The 19,924-nt window shown below is 40.9% G+C and overlaps 1 protein-coding gene across 1 annotated transcript in view; it reads right to left on the bottom strand.

The window, feature by feature from the left end:
• Positions 1–19,924, bottom strand: part of CDC25C (cell division cycle 25C) — a 71,432-nt gene that overhangs the window by 11,971 nt on the left and 39,537 nt on the right. The window contains exons 5-10 of the mRNA XM_089693991.1: positions 17,089–17,118; positions 13,080–13,113; positions 12,036–12,110; positions 11,511–11,606; positions 10,658–10,804; positions 2,986–3,075 (exon numbers count right to left, since the gene is read on the bottom strand). Of these exons, the coding sequence (XP_089550117.1) occupies positions 2,986–3,075; positions 10,658–10,804; positions 11,511–11,606; positions 12,036–12,110; positions 13,080–13,113; positions 17,089–17,118 (472 nt within the window). The remainder of the gene's footprint in view (positions 1–2,985; positions 3,076–10,657; positions 10,805–11,510; positions 11,607–12,035; positions 12,111–13,079; positions 13,114–17,088; positions 17,119–19,924) is intronic.

Raw genomic sequence — 19,924 nt, forward strand, 5'->3', positions numbered from 1 at the left:
ATTATGCTATTCAACTCAGCTTTTGTGAAATGATGTTGCTCACTCAAGTAGTGAGGGGAAAAATAACCCATAAGTTCCAAAGCTTCCCCAAACTCCGGTATAGACAAAAAAAAAAAAAAAAATCAGCCATTAGTACACACAAAACACTAAACATGACCTCATCTCTGTAATTCTAAAGATAACAGCATCTGCTCTGCTAAGGAGGAGGTGTAACAGTGATTGCATCATATCTTCTCTCTGCAGTAAAAGGAAACTACAGTTCCCATCAACCACAGGTAATTGTAGTGAATGTGGGTGGGTACACTAGGCCTGTTCATGTTGAATGTGTCGGAGTCTACCCATGACTGCAAGTGGGGCTGAAATACAGGGGTTGGACAAAAATATGGAAAACATTACATAATTTGCAGGTGTGAAAGTGATGTTTCACATTGCTTCGACTGTTTGATGAGACACATAGCTAACAGGTGGGAAGCCTCACTTTTCTCATTCACTGTGTGCGCTGCTAGTAATACAGAGTCATGTCAGTGCTTATTGAGCTTCATAGAGGGCAAATTGTTGGTGACCTTAGCTAGTGCCTATGTGACGGAAGTTGCCAATTTATTTGTGGTGTCGCGAGGTACAGTATCAAAGGTTATGACAGCATATACCGTTTCGACACAGTCAAAACAGTTTTGTGTAGTCGACATGGTCAACTGACTGAAAGAGACAAAAAAAAAGGACATTGTGCAGGATTGTGACCCGGAATAAGAAAATAACTTCTGCAAAAGTGACTGCAGAGCTCAATCTCCGTCTTCCAAAGCTTGTGTCCACAAAAACTCTATAAGCAAAACATTCATGGGCAAGCTTCTATTGCCAAACCTCTAGTGACCGGTAATGCTCAGAAGAGGAGAGAGTGGTGCAACACTCAGAATTGTAAACTGTTCTGTCTCTCCAATCTAAGCATTGAAAGTGTGATCTTGTAGAACTTGTGAAATTTATTCCATAAACTGAGAGAATCTTACAACAATAAACCTCGGATAGGTCAAAAGATCATAAGGTGCTCTGCTTCATGACATGGAGGCTAGAAGCTGAAATGCATTACTGGAAAAAAAAAAGGGTGGGCTAAATATACAGCAAGAACTAAACCAAAGGAAAGGGAGGAGCAGAGACAAAATAAAAAGAACACTTAAAAGGCATATGACAGTCATGTGAAACATGATAAACTATTAATCAATGGAAGACTGTAATATGTACTATGTAAGTGATCTTGCTGCCACTATACCTTGCTTTAAAATATCAAAATGTGAGTATCACCCCAATTTAGGGAACACAAGCGGCGAATACACTCCACAGTGTTATCATTGAAACTTTAGTGACAAATCTCCAATCATCACTCATGCATTGTATATCCTTCATCAATACATATCCTAAACATTATTTACATTACATTGTTACAGAGATAATGTTTAGGATATGTATTGATGAAGGATATACAATGCATGGGTGATAATTGGAGATTTGTCACTAATGTTTCAATGATAACGCTGTGGAGTGTATGCGCCGCTTGTGTTCACTAAATTGGCGTGATACTCAAAAGACTGTAATATGCTCTGATGAATCTAGCTTCATACTGTTCCCAAACACCGTATGTGTTTACGTTGGTGAACACCGTCCCAAGCTTACGACCAGGACTATCTTTTGCCATCGGTAAAGCATGGTTTGGGCAGCCATATCTTGGCATTCAGCACGCACCAGCACCACCTTGAAAGGTAGAGTCACTGCCAACATCTATGTAGACATTTTGGCCAACCATGTGCACCCCATGGTTCAGACACTGTTTTCTGAAGAGAGCGCAATTTATAAAAGGCGATAATGCTCTGATTCACACAGTTGGTAATGTCAACTTGTGGTCTGACGAGCATGAAGATTAAATCTCTCACCTTCCCTGGGCGCCGCAGTCGCTTGACCTCAATATCACAGAGCCACTATGGTCACTTCCACCTCCAGCATCTCTGCAAAAACTGGAATGTTTTTTTGCATGAAGCGTGGTATCAGATTCCATTATCCACCATCCAAGACTTAGATTTGTCAATTCTCAGGAGAACTCAGGCCTTCTTGAATGCCAAAGGTGGTACAGGTAACAATCTTGTTCTTTTATCTGGTGTTTCCATAATTTTGTCCAACATCTGTACATCAGTGCTTCCTCGAGAGAGAACTGCAGAATGGATGTGCCAAGACCAGTGGCTGGGGGAATAGGAGGCATAGCAGCCACTGGTCTTACAAACCGGTAACCAAAGAGAATTAACGGTTTGATTTGAAAATGAATAGGTGATTTCAGACCAACTACTGAGTGAACCAGAAGATGGATGACATTCAGTGAAAGTAGGAAATGGGTCATAAGGAGATATAATGAAGTTTTTGCCCAAAGTTCTGTATTAAAGTTTAATCTAAACTAATGTACCATATTGCAACTAACTAATCGTTCGATGTGGTGGCTACTTTCATTTTCTTTGTAACCTTTTTATCTAGTGATGCTGCTAGCAACACATTTGGGAAGTGTTATGACTACAAAACACCTCCCTCTCATATGTATGCAGGAAGTTGAGTTCATTGGATTTCTGTCAGAATTAAGGGGTCTATAAGAAACATCAAAAGGAGCAAATAAAAAAAATGCTATTATATATTTTACATAAAAAGGTAAATGTAATCTAGGATCCAGGTTCCTATATAGTTTTGACGGATTTATCTTACAGAAAATTAGGCTTTGCAATCAGCATTTATTGTAGGGAGACAAAAATGTGAAACATGAACCTAATTTCATATAGTGATTGAAGTTCTGGAAATATATAGACTTACCATTCACCACTTCACTTGCAGAAGTACTTTTTTTTTTTTCAAACATGTACAACAAAAAAAAAAAAAAAATCTTTCCTATGCAGGAGTCTTGCACTTTTCTGATATTGTTCCACAAAAAAAACAAACAATCAAAAAAGTGTTTTTACTTACATTGCTGACATCCACCTCTTGAGTCATCAAAGGTCCAGAAAGTAAGATGGCCATTGAGGAGGACAAATTAGCAGCAGCTGTGGATGGATTCTTCATAAGAGAAGAAATGACAATACTTTAGAAGAGATCCACAGCTATGAATTGAAAATTAAAAGCAAAAAAAGAACAGGCACTAACACTCTGCCAACAGATGTTCCAATCAGAATGTGAAGACAGAAACAGACCAATGCTTTAGGGCCATACAGGGTCCTTTCTGTAAAGTGACTCCATCATAAAAACATACACACTCCCCTATTTTTTTGTTCCTATTTTGGCTAACAGTTTGTCTTAATTGTTGCAGTAAAGCGAGGAAACCAACCGAGTAGTAGATTATTGCACTTTTACTAAACAAGAATGATGTATATACAAAACCACTTACAGTTACAGGTCATACAGAGTGATATAAATATGCATGCAAATGCTTGTACACATGCCATCTATCTTTCCCTAGCAAGTGAACATGCACAATAGTTTGTATTTAATAGGGATACACTAAAAGTCACTTTACTTTGGTTAAGTTATAGTTGGTCCAGGACTTTAAACATTAAGCAATTGACTCTTCTTGATTATAGCAGTCTTTTTCTAGTGCAGTTTTAATGTTGCCCCATGGTGAAGTCCTCCCTCACCTTCTGAAATTGGATTTTTATCAGAAAATTTTCAGGCCCTCTCACATGGCCGGAGCCCTTTGCACTTACATAATTTTCTATGAAGGAAGCATTTCTGTGTGCATACCCTACATATCAGCATAGTACCATGAATGCCATCCTTGGTTCTTGCTGACACAGTGTATCTCACCCCTTATGGCATATGAAATGAATAAAACAAGTAGGAGTGGGCTTTTTCAGGTGCATATGTTACACGCCAACAAAAGATTGAATATAACATTACATTTTATTTTACACAAATACATAGATTCTAAAGAACCCTATATAGTTCCATAGTATATGTCCAATATTTGCCATTTGATGGATTTAAATTGAGATCCTCAAGCACAGGCTCTTCTACATGTTTCGCCTACTTGGCTTCTTCAGGAAGCAAACTTGTGAGTGGGATACTGATAGAGATACAAAAGCACAAATAGGAATTTATCCAACAATAACAGGAATACTGTATACATGCATGCAGACAAGGGGGGATTAAGACTCCCCTACTACTCAATCTGTCCAGTCCCCACACACCTCAGACCCAGAACCCATCAAGGACTCGACCAGATGGAATCCTAGGAGGAAACCCATGGGGTCCACAGGAGCGGATCCACAGTGGCACAAGGCAAACCGCAGAGGGGATATAATGACCAGAGAATAGTCCTAATGAAATAAGATTATTAGCTATAAAATATTCAACCATATCCTATATTTATATTCCTTGTATATAGATCACCACTGTATATTGTTATGAAATGATACTCACTGCAAAAGTCAGTAAAGCAGTTCACTAGGGGGAACCAGAGTGACGGTGATAAGTAAGTCCTAATTAACTGGAGGAGTAATGAAAAATATTATAGAAACCGACAAGGAACCATTAAGAGGTTAAATATTTTAGCCTAATATAATTTATGGTGGAGTGCAAGTTCTCCAGAAAGTGTATTAGGAATACACAAAGAAGATAAATGCATATAAAAAAAAAAAAAAAAAAAAAAGGGGGAAGGGAGAGCAATTTCTATAACTATTACTGTTAACTACACTTTGAGAAAATCTTCTTATATACAGTACACTGCATTTATACTCCTTTAAAGGGTTCATTGCTTATGCAGCAAGTATTTTTGTTTAAACATTCAGAATAAATCTCGTCATCTTATGGCATATTTGGGATCTAGTCCTGGGGATAAGGTACCTTAATCTGCATTTGTTATGGATTTTGTGGGACTTAAAGCAAAGCTCTACCCAAAAGGGGACGTTCCGCTTTAATGACTGCTCCCCGGTAAGGATTGGCACCTTAGGGGAGCGGGGGGGGGGGCGTAAATTGACAAGTACGCGCTCCCAGTTCAGCTGCGATCACCTAGGAGATCGGAAGCAGAAGAGGTCCTCCTCCCCCCTCCTTCCCCATAGTCTTCTGGAACACATGACAGGTCCCAGAAGACTACGGGACAATTCAGAAAGCGCAGCGTGACTCGCAGTGGGCACCCGGCTGTGAAGCCACAAGCTGTCGCAGCTGGGTGCCCACACTGAATATGCCACCACTGGGAACACAGGACGGCTGGTGAAACTGGCTGCGGGGAGGATACTGTGGGATCGAGGGACAGGTGAGTGGCTGTTTTTTTTTTTTTTTTTAAAGTCAGCAGCTACAAAAACTATTTTTTTACGGTTTCACTGGAACTCCGCTTTAAAAGATAAGTTCACCTTTGGGAACATGTTAGTTACATGTTTCACCCATTGCTGTAGCCTGCTGCCCCCCCTCCCTCTGACAGAAGTACAGTGAGAAGTTCCCCCCGATCATCTGTCAGATTTAAAAAATAACGTGGCTGTGCGGGGCTCCGCCCACAAGGCCGCGCCATTCATTCAGAGTTCCATGAATGAATGCACTACAAGTCCTGACAGCCTAAGCAGCTGTTGGCTGGTAATTTTCAATGAACTACCTTGGCACTGTGGAACACTGTGATAGTTCATTGAATCTTCCTGTCAGTATATCTGCTTGCTTGTACATCTCGTAAGGGCAAACTGATATACTGACAGATCTGCAGGAGACCTGCATGGCACCCGCGATATACTGATCGCTGGTTCAATGCTTTACAGGCTCCTGCAGACAAAAATATTAAATGCACATATTTTTACCTGCAAAAAAAGTGCATTTATTTTTTTTGTGCAAACGGTGAACTTATCCTTTAATAGTAACAGTTATGGAAAAATTGATCTTTCTTCCCCTTTTATATGCATTTGTCTTCTTAATTTCTGCCTAATAGTTAACCTCTTAATCATTCCTTGTAGGTTTCTAGAATATTTTTTCATTACTCCTCCAGTTAATAGGCCCCACTTATCACCGTCATTGCCGCACTCTGGCTCTCCCTAGTGAACTGCTTCACTTTTTTTTTCGTGAGTATCATTTCATTTAGACTTTATGTATATGTGTAAAATAAACTAATATTTCAATCAATCTAATAACATATACACCTGAAAAACCCCACTCCTACTTGTCTCAGTCATTTCATATGCAATAAGGCTTGGCTCCAGTATGTGAGTTTTGCAACATTAACCACAAGCCTACAGGGCACTTTTACCCCCTTCCTGCCCAGGCCAATTTCCAGCTTTCACCACTGTCGCACTTTGAATGACAATTGCGCGGTCATGCAACATTGTACCCATATGAAATTTTTATCATTTTTTTTGTGACAGATAGAGCTTTATTTTGCTGGTATTTAATCACCTCTGGGTTTTTTATTTTTTCCTAAACAATAACCAAAAACCACTGAAAATTTAAAAAAAAAACAAAAAACGTTTTTTTCTTAGTTTTTGTTATAAAATTTTGTAAATAAGTGATTTTTCTTCTTCACTGATGTGCGCTAATGAGGCTGTAGTGATGGGCACTGATGGACACTGCTAGGTGGCACTAATGGGCACTGATGAGGAGGCACTGGTAGGTGGCACTGATGGGCATTGACAGGCATCACTGATACGTGGCACTGATATGTGGCACTGACTGGCACTGATAGGTGGCACTGAAAGGCAGCTCAGATGGGAACTGATATGTGGCATTGATGTGCACTGGTAGGCACCGATATGTGGCATTGATGTGGCACTGATGAGCACTGACACAAGGCACTGATGGACACTGACAAGTGGCACTGCTGGGGCTACACTGATCATCAGGGCACACGGATCATCAGTGCCCTGATAATCAGTGTACATGTCCCCTCCGCAGAAAGCCGATTACCAGCTCTCCTCTCCTCTCGAGCTGTCAGTGTGACAGCTCGAGAGGAGAGAAATGCCGATAACCGGAATTTCCCTGTTTACATTTGATCAGCTGTGATTGGACACAGTTGATCACATGACCAAGCCGACATCTTCGGCTCTTTCCGTGATCCGCTGTGTCCAAGGGACACAGCGCACCGCCGATCGCCGCACGTTCCCTGAGCCGCGCATACGCAATGAGAATGGGAGGACGTCATAGGACTTCCTCCCAGAACGAGAGAACCACCTTGCGCCCGTCATTGGACTATATGGCGGGCAGGAGGTGGTTAAACAAAGGAACAGTTTGGGAAAACTTAACAGTACCTTCTCAGCAAATGGTACACATAAAACCAATACTCACTTATTTTGCCAGCATTTTAAAATGCAATGCAGCTGGTCCTGTACTTAAAAGTACATATAGTCAAAATGTTAAATCATATATTATTTCCACATTGTATTTCATTTATTTCTAGCCTGATCTTAAGAAGTAGAAGAATGTTCAAAACTTACTTTGTAAAGAATCACACACATTTATATCCTTGAATTCTGTGACACAAACTATGTCCTATGCATAGGCATCATGGTATCACAGAATGCACAGAGCCTTCTGCAGAGATGCAGAGAGGAGGAATTTCAGGAGGCGGAGCCAGTACAGGAATCACAGCTTACAGACAGCAAGGTATCATAGGATATGTAGTCCTTAGAAACTGAAAGTAAACTGCAGAAGAGAAGCTAAACAACTTGCTAATTACCTGCAAGCTGTGCAAAGAGATGGCAAGCAGATAGACAACACTCACAACAGGAATGGAGAGTTCTAAAGTAATCTTATGTTGGAATGTCAAATATAGCCATCGTTCATATTGCGATTACATTGCTGATGTGCTAAAATGAAAGTGGATACTATGACAAAAGAACTCTTAATTTAATAGTATGGAAGTGTTCTCATGACAAACAAGAGATCAATGTTCTTGTCATTGGACATAAATGGCACTAAAGGCAAAAAGATTTTTTTAAAGTTTTGGATAGAGTGGAGAGGGATTAGGGACCCTGTCAGTTTTTATTGCTGTCTGTGCCCCCTTTAAGGAGACTCCCCCTCTCGATTTGTCCTGTTTACCATTAACATTGAAAGTGAAAATTAAGGCAAACCCCAAATTTTGGGTTGTCCCCATAGCAGTAATAGAGGGGAAATCTTCCAATGGGGACACTAGTTCTGGAGACCTGGGAGTCTGTTATTTGCAGGGATTTCTTCACTTCCTGTTTGACAATGTGACAGGAAGTGAAGATAAATCTCCGCAACAGGACACAGATTATGGAAAAAGAATCTGACAGAGTTTATACTCCCCCGTTCTATCCAAACTGAAAAAAAAAAAAAAGTTTTGGCTATAGTTCTACACATTCTTGATCTTGGTAGTCTCTCTCCTGTGCAGTTTTAGTGTTGTCTCATGGTGGCGAAATGATGCCCTGTTTGATAAGGAAATCATGGACCACCTATAGCAAAAGCTAAATGATTTTTGGGGTGTCCCCAGACTTTTGCCAATCTTCATTGCTTAGGGAAAAATACATAGTGTGTGCATGTATACATAATTGCAGCAGTCTGTATGCCTTGTATTTTCCTGTAATTTTAAGTAGTTTGCATACACGAAAAAAGATCACTGCAAGGTGTCCCTTCTTAAAAGCGATCATGTTGCGAAAATAAAATTCCCCCATTAAAAAGGTGTGTCTGTAAAAAGTATATAATCATCTATTCCATTGCCTGTACTGCTGAACACTGCTTCATTGCAAAGAATAATCCCAGTATGTCTGCTAGAAAAACCAACACTTGGGATCTCCTGGTCCCCTACAGCTGCCAGGGGTTCCCATGGCCTCAACTATATTACTGTGTACTCTAGTGACATTGAGGTCAGTCAGAGGAACTTCTGAATGCAGCAGGTAACCAGAAGACTGACACTCACAGAAGTGTTTCCCAGTAGACTACATCTGACGATTCCTTTTCAACGTAGCAGCATACAGCAATATGGGAAGTGGGACAGGCGAGAATATGCTCCCTTCTTTTACAGTGACACATTTTTGGGACAATTTATTTTCACAGCGGGGTCATTTTAAAGTGCTTGTAAAGGCTCAAGGTTTTTTACCTTAGTGCATTCTATGTATGAAGGTAAAAAAACATCTGTGTGTAGCAGCTCCTTCAGCCCCCCCCCCCCCCCTCCCTAAAAGTTAGCTGAGCCTTGGCTCTCTTGAGTCTTTCCCTCCTCATTGGCCAAGACAGCAGCAGTAGCCATTGGCTCCCGCTACTGTCGTTCACAGCCAGTGAGCCAATGAAGAGAGAGAGTGGGGGTGGGGCTGAGCTGTGCTCCGTGTGTGAATGGACACGCAGAGCAGCAGCTCAGGAGTCCCTATGGCAAGCTGCTAGCTATGGGGGAACTAGGCAGGAGGGAGGGGTCTGGATCTCCGGCGGGGGACCCAAAAAGAGGAGGATTGGGGCTGCTCCATGAAAAGCCATTGCACAGAGCAGGTAAGTATATTATTAAGTAGGTTATTGCCATAATGCCACAGAACAGTGAAATTCCAGTAAAGGATAAACCCTACCTAACTTCATCCAAAAAGAAACCTCTTTTTGGGTACAGTTACCTGTGTCCAAATATAGGAATGTCTTGCTATAAATTTGTTTCTTCCAATTTTCTTTACCATGTTTAGAGAGGGATCAAAAGAGAGATCGTTGCGTGGCTGTCATGCTGAACATTTGGCTTCAATACTTCCTCTGGTCATTGACAAGCATGTAACCAGTAAAGTCAGAAGGAATAATATGGATACCTGCTTAAAGTCAATGGCTGAGATTACTGAAGCCATCCGGTTAGCCATGCACCTAGCATTGTGCAAAACGAACAGCAGCTATATTTAACCTTTTATACATTCAGGACGCCTTTAAAATGATTCAAGTCGGGTTGTTAAGGGTTACTCTACTTTAACTAGATGTGGCATAGATGGATGTTTGGGAAGAGGCTAATTAACACATATACAAAAATATTATTACATTGCAACCAAAATGATTAGGTCTTTGTGCAGCCATATCCACATGCACCACTCTCCATTTGTTAGTGCCTGTGTAAAGGGCTGGAATTACTGAAGGTAATGTGAAGATCTCCATTATGTTTCAAAAAGGAGCCCATACAAGGCCTGCACACATCTTGATGATACGGACTGGTTTTATCCTGAAAGTGGAACTAAACCATCCACTACAGTTAAGTAAGCTGCCATCTTAGCCTGTTTGATCTGCAGTTGCCATGGTGCTACACATGTGAACAGTTATGACAGCAGCAATTTGATGGCTTCACAGTTCAGTTGAGAGCATAGGCACATTTGACAGTTATCATTCAAGACTGCCTTGAATGGAATTGTTTTGGGAAGCAATTAAATTGATTGGATTTAGATCTGTTTTAAATGCAATGAGGTAAACAGAGGCATATCTATGCAATGCTACATAATGTAACCATGACAAGGCTAAGAGACATTGTTCGCATAAACCAGCTATATGAGCTTATTGTTTAAAAGTGTACTAGCAAGCAAACATGTTATAAGAGTGTTTTTCACAGAACAGTTATTGGAACATTCCAATAGGCAATCAAGCATACAAAACTGCTATTGGTAAAACTAAATGACTGGTTACTTTCTAACAAAAGGGATAGATAGATAGATAGATAGATAGATAGATAGATAGATAGATAGATAGATAGATAGATTCAGGCCTTTACCTCTGGCTGTTCTTCCTCATCCATAGCAAAAAATTCGGAGAACCCATCAAGGTTTCCCATTTTGTCCTCGTCAACACCAGCTGAAGTAGAACTGATCGGAGATGCCAAGACGTGGAGCTCAGAGTCCTCTACTGTACAGAGGTCATCCTGTACAGATGATTATGAACAAAATGACAGCTAATATATCAGACAACGGGTGGTGTTCAGTACAAAGAAACAGATTTGAAACATAATTCAAAATAAACTGAATTTAAAATATAACCATTACAGACAAAATATAATGAACATTTTTTTTACAGATTTTGTATAACAGAAGCATATTTGTCTACATGCTCTCTTTCTGTATACAGTATATAGCAGCAGAACTTGCTACCAGCATTGTTCACCAATATTTTAAAACTGGCTACAGATTCTGTGGTTCTAGGTTAACCTTAGTAAAAAAAATACCATGATATCTACTGTTCAAAAGTTACCTACAGTATGTCGGGAGTTGAGCTGTACAATAACTAACTATACAAAACATTCTGAATTTCCGATGGTGCAGTGAAAATACAAGAGATTGCCTCCAAATACTGAAGCTTTATTTGTGTGGCTTTGATTTTTATTTTGTCCAAATCCCTGTTCTCTGATGAGGAGTGCTATTTTTTCTGTTCATAGTTCTGCAGGCATTTAGGTTGGGTTAGAAAAGCAACTAGTAACAAAATCAGTATCCTTTGTGTAGAGAGACTATACACATTCTTGGAAATCTTAGAAAGTGATATCTATAAAAAAGGCACAGCATTTACCTATAAAAGATTACTTTCTATATTAAAAAAACAAAAAAAAAAAACAACACACACACACAACAACTCACCTTGGTTCCAAATGTTGGAGATATGGGTGTCACAGCTGCCTCCTGGAGAAGCAGCATAGAGCAAGGTTTACCTGGATTCTTAAACAACCCACCCTCCTGAAAACCGGAGAAAAGGACTGTTATAGTATATACACAATGGCCAACACATATAACAGAGAGTGAAAAGGTGATCAAGAGATGGGGGGGGGGGAAATAAAAAAGGATGGACAGCAGTCACCACATTTTTATTTGTGTAGGGGACAAGCAGGTCATATACTCTTCAACATCAGCCCACCGTTCTATTTATTATTATTATACAGGATTTATATAGCACCAACAGTTTGCTCAGTGCATTACAATATAACAGGAGACAATACAGCAACAACACAGTTCAATACAAGAGGGTTAGGAGAGCCCAGATCCTTGAAGCTTACAATCTAAGAGATATATGCATCTCCCATTGTAAGAAAAGAAATGCATCAAAATACAGCAGCTTACAAAATTACTTCATAGATTAACCTCAATACTAAAAGTTAGCAAACTTACATTTTCTTTATTACTAGAATCCTTTTGACGTCCAGAAGCCTTCTTAAAACTTGGGGTGCTGCAGAGAAGTCTTGGCTAAACACATAAACAAAGCAGCTATTAAACAGAATACAGATGACATTCATTTAAGAAATCTCTATATTTATGTTTATCTGAACACCATGTTAGCTTATTTACATGTTTAATGTCAGTGTTCTATAAAGTGGAATGAAAAGGTCTCTGGCACACGGGAACAATTATGCTCCAAAAATGTCATAATCCATAGCATTAGCAGGAGAATCACAGTGCCAGGAAGAGCAGCACAACATAATTTGTAATATCACGGTAGTCGGGAAGAATAGAACATTTAGTGGGGCTGTCCAAGAAGCCAGCAAGTCAATCGAATTACCAGGAAGAAACTGGCATCTAGATTTGAATAAGGTTGGCCTTTATAATGTGATGCTATAGGATGGTATGACATTTTTAATAACAGCTCTGTTTACATCACTGGGACCCTGTTTCTCTATGCAATGCAGACAGATCATTGCTGGTAGGGTGGACCAGCAAGGTGCGGGTACATATTTTTAGGAAGCTATCACAGCACCCTTCCTCTGTACTCTCAAGAGTTCAGTCCTGATGCATGCAATGGGCTGGGTTTTGGGACAGGTTATGCAAATATCAAAATGTCTTTATGTTTGGATGAAAGTCTAGACAGATGGGTATTTGTAATTGTCCTATGCATAGCCCTCATGTGATGCTGAGCCTCCAAGAACTGAAATTTAATGAACAAAGAGCAAGCCAGGGACAGTATGGCTGGGATGGGAAAAGGGGTGGGAAGGGTTAGATGATGCTGAATGTCCTGCAACCAGAAAATAAGATGGACTGTCTCTCTGGCAGCAACTTCTAAGGCACACTGCGAGAGGCTTACAGTGAGCAGAGAATTCAGAGTATGCAGTTTAGGTACTGAAGAGGTGCCTGAACAAATGTGCAAAACTGAAGAGAAGACTGGAGTTCAGCTTTAAATCACTAAACATATTTATTGCTGTAAATGTAGCTATGACTTACCAGTGATGCATTTACTGTTATTTTAGGGCATTTCCTGTAAAAAAACCAAAAAATAAAAAACACATTTTTAGGATCAGATTGTGATTATGTTTGACAATTCCACCTATTTTATAATGACATGTTAATTAAATAAAGGTGAACGTAAAAACATTTTGAGCCAGTTAAACTGGAGACTCTAGGTAGACTAGATCACTATAGAGCAATTGCCAACAGTGAATAGTCAGTTGTGGTTCATGGAGATATGATTTATCATACTCCTGAGTGCCAGTCTCCTCGATGTCACTAACTGCCATTGAAACCTATATTGTCTACTTTCACCTTAGTTCTACCAATGTGATACAACAGCATATTGAACAGTGTTCAGGAAGTTATCTAGTATGCACATTTGATCTGTTCAAGAGTAAAAATCAATCAATCTTCTGCTTTTAACATCCACGATCCACATGAAACCTTCACATTTTAATTACTTCACTAAACCTGGCAGGTGTATAAAAATACACTCACTGAGAAAAAAAAAAAAAAAAAAAAAAAATCACTGAAAAAAAATCAAATGCATTTTAAATGCAACTTTATTATATCTGAACATGTCATGATATTGGCCGCTGATCTTGTGCACAGTAGAACAGAGGGGTAGCTATAGTTATGGTTCGGTTATAGTTCAAGAACAGGCAATTGGCTAGCTTGACTCTTTGATAATGGCTGGCAGAGAGATCTGAATAAAAAAAACAGGTCAACAAAATTAATTGAGCTAAAATTTTAGACCTTATGCACACTGAGCGATTTGTTTTTTTATTTTATTCTAAAAACAAAATCATATTGCTATCACAAGGGAAAAGCAGCATCCCTTGTGATAGCTGGGCAGTGAAAGGTACTCTTTAGTGAGAGATCTGGGGTCTAGTAGACCCCACATCTCTCTTCTGCCCTCAAAAACATGAGATCAGTTTGATCCGATGCTTCCATAGCTGGTAATGGCTTGTAAACAACAAACAGAAACTGGGAGTGAGAAAATCCTCATGACGTCTGGTTTAAGTTATAGCAGAGGGGAAGGTACGGATTGACCTTCCTCTCCTCTGTGTTCAACTAGCCCAACAGAGAGCAGTGTTCCTGGGCTGCTTGATCACACTGGAGAGCCCGGGAATGGCGGCATGTGGAGACGGGAGAGGGTTGGGCCCCATTCCGAGCGCTGTAGAAGCGATCCGCAGGCTCTAGATGGATCACTTCTACATGAAAGCTCATTGCCTCTGCAAAAACCACTTCCACCAGACAGATATGCATACGCTGGTCAGGAAGCGGTTAAAGAGCAAATCCTCAGGAAAAAATACATTTGATAAAATACTGGGGAAGAAATGGCAGAATTTCCCTGGGCTGGAAGTAGTTCTAAAGTCCAGACATGTTTTACCTTTATGCATTACTTGCATGAAAGTAAAAATGTCCTGGTATTTGTATTACCACCCTTTTTACTTACGTGAGCCGGTTCTTGCTGTGCCTGTCTGTAGCTGTTCTTCTCCCCTCTCTCTTCTCACAGGAGGCTTGGCAGCAGTGGGAGCCATTGGCTTCTGTTAATGTCAATCAAATCCTGTGAGGAGGGAGCAGGGGACAGGGCCGAGCCACACTGTGTGTGTCTATAGACGCACACAGCCCAGCTTGAGAGTGAGCCGGCAGATGTTCCCCCACAGGAAGCCACTTTCTATGGTGGTGCACAGGGAAGCAGCAGCCTTCTTGGGGGCTAGCAGGGGAGCGAAAAAGGGGAGGTTCAAGGCCCCTCCTCTCCTCCTGAAGACTCCTGGGATGTATGACATAATTTGTCTAGGCATTAAAATCAGGAAGCATCTGAAGAAATATAATTTTTTTTATTTATTTAAAACACTGAAATATGATATACTGTCCTATTTATTTACTAATGCTAGCAGCATAAGGATTAAAATAGTACATGCTGATTTAAAGAGTAAAGTTCTGCTTTAAGGTTTGGGATGCAACCTCTGAACCTCTGGAGAGTCTGCACAGTTTGATGGATGAGGGTAGACAAGGCCTAACCCTCAGGAGGATGTTGTAAAAGTATCCCACTATGGGTATGTCGTGTGAACCAAGCACAGCAAGTAGGCCATGGGACAGCACTTTGGCGAAGACCTGAGGTGCAGTGAACAGACCAAAAGGGAAGTAGGTATTCCTGCCAGCAGCAAAACACAGGTGGCAGGGATTGACTTGAGAGAGAATATTAAATGACTTTAGTAGAAACCCTCAAACCAGTGGTGTATTTAGGTTTTGTGCTGCCCTACCCCAATGACAGAGTTCAATGAGCCTCTCTCCAGCACGAGACAGGATCACCAATACATCGTATGGGACTGCACACACACAGTATGATTACTACCCCTTACCCACATTTCCTGCTGCCCGGAGATGAGCAGCCCTTGGAGGAGGTAGGGGGTAGTAATCATACTGTGCAGTCCCATACAATCTACCAGTGATCCTGTCTCATGTGCTGCATGGATAAAGGAGGGAAAGCCCAGAGAATACAACAAAGCTCACCTCCTCCTGGCTCTTTCCTCTCCGCCACTTCTCTCCCTGCTCTAGGCTTTCCCCTGGTCCCAGCTCTGAGTGTGGGCAGGGAAGGAGCTCAGTGGACACTCAGGAAAACCAGGACACCCCCTTGATCCGGCCAGGTCCGTTTCTCCCTCCAGCAGCAGAAAGCTGGTGGGAGGGGGAGAAACCAGCTTTCAGCTGCTGGAGGGAGAGATACACAGGGCATCGTTCTGCAACTGCCTTTCCCCACCACACTGATCCTTCTGCTATCTGGGTCACCTACAGGAGTACCAGTGGTGCCCCTCTAATGGCGGCCCTGCATGACTCAGGTCCCTTCTTCACAGTAAATACACCACTGCCTCAAACCCTACTTTTTCTAAACATCAGGGTTAGAACTGTCTGAGGAGTTATGTCAAATCACCATGAAGGTCTGCTAGTGTTTGCAGAGATGTTCTGATTCAACATACTAAAAGCATGAATGTGTTTCAATTCCCACTACAGGTGCACACAAACTAAAACGCAGAAGTAGGAGGAGGTTATATGGCAGGCTGTGACTTCATCACGGTAAGGCAGGAGATAGACCGTGGCTAAAATCGCTTGCAGGAGGATACGGTGGCACAGGTTTCAAGGGAAAGGCAGCAAAGATTGTGAGGGTTCATGTGTGTGCAACATAGGAGATGGAAAAAAACATGCGCAGGGAAGCAACGCAATAAGAGTCATGCCAAAAACTGCATAAATGAGCCCCCTGGGCTCTGCAGTAAGTGAGGAAGAAGCTTGGTTGAAGCAGAAAAAGTCAATTGAAAAGGGTCTGCTTCTCTCATCATGAGAATTATGCTAGTGTACAACTTGAGTATGGTGGGAGTGGGAGGGTTTACATTTGGCTGACTAACCATTGTTTTTGCTAGTATAGTCTCTTGCAGGCAGCAGTAAAACCCACTTGTCTCAGAATACTGATCATGTGTCCTTTAATGAACTGTAGCGCCCTCTAGCAATAGGCTTTGTATTTTTTTTGGGTAGCAGTCTGGGATGAGTCAGCCTGGGATTAAGGTAGTGAGTTCACTTCAGGACAGGCTGGGAATCTCTACAGCTGGAAAGAAAGCATAAACATCCTCCATCTTGTTTAAACTACTAATCCCGTCAATGCACCATGTAATGGAGAACAAAGGCAAACATGTTTAAAATCCAGCCTGTGTGACAACTATGGCTGCTCCTTTAGATATAATGGAGAACAGACAAAGTGAGATATTTGGATGATTACAATATAAAAGATAAAAGGAAAAAACAGCCAGAAAAAAAAAAAAAGGGGAAGAAGAAAACTAATGCAACCACTACATCCAAGGACTGGTAAACTGCAATATATCTTTTGTGCCTAGGTTGAGCTAGGCTCTTATGGTAAGCCAAACATGGCATCCAGCAGGCTAGCTGTGGAGGAGATATATTATAAAAACACAAACACACACACACACATCATGTTTTATGAGGTACTCACTTTGCTTCCTTTTCATGTTCTGGAGTATGACTGTTGAGTGATTTAAAAAAAAAAAAAAAAAAAAAAGAAGCTTTTTAAAAAAAAATACTACATTTCTAATTGGTAAGACAAAAATATATAGATTTAATAATAAAAGTAATAATAATATTAATGAATTCTTAGATTTATAGGTAAAATCAAAATATATAAAATATTTTATTACACAGATATTTGCCATTGAATTTACAATGTGATAATTGACTCCTAGAAAAAAAAAATTGATTTTTGGTTTATTCTTATCACCAAGTACATCACAGGACATTTTTATCTGCATTATGATAGAGTTATACTGCCACCTTCAGGTGATTGAACACTAGCACAAAAAAAAAAGAAGGAAATCCCCTCCCAGGCATAACCCCTGCCATCTACAAGAGGCCTCATATTTTTACAGTAGGGATGTCGCAAAGCACTGAATAAGAGGGAAGGGCAACAAGTCAACAGGCCCCAAACAACTAAAGCAGAATAGCTAAATCCTCAAACAGCAGCTTGCAAAACATGCCAAAAAAAAGGTAGCATCCTTAGCAGCTTAAACATCCACTTGGTAAAAAAAAGCTTTGTAAAAACATATGAACCAAAAATGAAGTATCAGCTTTACAAACTTGAGATACAAAAGCTCAATGACAAATTGCCCAGAAGGCCCTGACATTCCTGGTAGAACTTTTCCTATTAGGCCATAAGCTTGAGAAATAAGCTGACTGGTCCATCGAGTGAAGCCGAGTGACCCTTCACTAAAGTGCAGCAGTTTACTTCAGGGAACACCCAATAACAGCCTCATCCAAGGTGCAAAAAGCCTTGTACACCAGCATCTGAGGCTTAGGACAGAAATACGGCAAACACAAAGTCCTGGTTGAGATGGAAACCACCTTTGATAAAATGACAGCTGAGGCAGTAAATCCAGCTTGAAGCACGGTGAAGCAACAGGAACAGTTCCTTACAGGAAAGAGCAGGCAATTTAGAAGCTATTCAAGCCAAAATAATGGCAATCAGAAAAATAACCTTTTGAGTCAGGACTAAGGCATATCATGGATAGGTTCACGCCTTGCACAAAGGAACACACCAAGCAAAATATGGCATTCGGTCTGAGAAAAAAAAAAAAAAAAAGAAGAAGGACCACCAAGGCTGAAATGTAACCCTTAAATCATACTTAAGGGAAGTCCCAGAAAAACTCCAGAAAAGCCAGGATGCGACCCACACCATACTTGTGAGGATGAATTTTTCTAGCCTCACACCAAGCAGCAAGATAGGATTTTCAAGTCCAATGTAAATCTACCTTGTAGTTGCTTTCTTTCTGAGCCCTCAGAAGGGTAGGAATGACCAAAAAAAAAAATTACACTCCCTAATGAAGCCAGCAACTGTAATGGATAGAAGATCAGAATGGAGGTCTAGTTAATGGGTCATCTACTGAAATGATCACAATATCGGAATACCAAGTTCTCATGACCTAGGCTGGGGCAATCAGAATCGCCTGAATTCTTTCCATTCGAATCCTGCTAAGAAGACAAGCTGTAACAGCAGGAAAGCAGAGTATCTACCACAAACACTCAAGGATCTCTGGTCCTGGAGACAAGCCTGTCCAGCTTCTCACTTAACCTGGATGCCATAAGCTACATCACTTCCTCTTGGTGCCTTCTTGATTTATGCATGCCATTGCCCTAGCATTGTCTGACTGAAAACTTACAGAGAGGCTCTTCAGCTGCACTGACCAATGTAGCAAGGTAAGGTGAACCATCCTTAAATCCAGGATGTTGATGAGCAACGACCTCCTCTGCGATGACCAAGTTTCCTCTAATGAATGGGTCCAGAACTCCAACCCAGTCCAGCCTAGCACGCATTGAAAGGACCCTCCAGGATATAGGAAGAAACGGTTTTCCCATCTTGAGAATCTGTCAGGAGATCCACCAGTCCAGGGACTGTCTTGTGGTGGGGTATAACAGGGGTATCCAAAGTCCTCCTGTTCCTTGCCTCTAAGGTCTTCCATGGGAGGGGGCCTGGAATGAAACTAGGCAAAGGGCACTGCCTTGAAGGAGGCTACCATCTTTCTCAGAACCCTCATGAAAAGGTGAATCAAGGGATTTGTCAGCATCATGAGCAAGTCCACCCTAGTCGCAAGAGCAACACTAAAGAAAGGATTATTCTCACCTGGACGGTATCCAGGATAAGGCCCAAATATTCTGACCTCTGGACTGGTATTAAGGCCATCTTATGTAAGTTCAGAACCCATCCAAACCTGTCCACAGTGTGCACCATGTAAGACATTGGTCTTCAGAAGGGATGTAGATTGCTCCTTGAGAAGTAAGATGTCCGGGTATCCTATAAGCGGATACACTGGGTATGCAAGAGCCACAGAACCAGAAGCAGGAACTTAGTAAACACTAAGGAGAAGTGGAAAGGCCAAACAGCAGAGTCACAAACCGAAAAACTGGATTTTTTTTGTTACCGTAAAATCCCTTTCTCAGAGTTAATTGATGGACAAAGCTTTCTAGACCATAGGGTTTAGAGCTGCACCTAGGACAATAGGCAGAAAACAACAAAACAAAAAATCACAGCACCACCTATGGGCAATCCTAGCTGGCGTAAACCCAGTCTCTGCTATAGGCAAGCGAGTTATTCACAAAGTAGTTCAAGGAGAAAACAAAAAAAAAAAAATGACTAAAGAGGAACAAGTGCTGTATCCGATGATTAACTCAGAGAAAGGGATTTTACAGTAAGTAACATAAAAAAAATCCTGTTTTCTCTTACTTTCATTGACAGACACAGTTTCTCTTCATTCTTGACCATAGCAACATCCCAATGCAGT

The sequence above is a fragment of the Staurois parvus genome, unplaced genomic scaffold, assembly GCF_062004578.1.
Source record: "Staurois parvus isolate SC_StPar_1 unplaced genomic scaffold, SC_StPar_1.0 ptg000025l, whole genome shotgun sequence".
NCBI lineage: Eukaryota > Metazoa > Chordata > Amphibia > Anura > Ranidae > Staurois > Staurois parvus.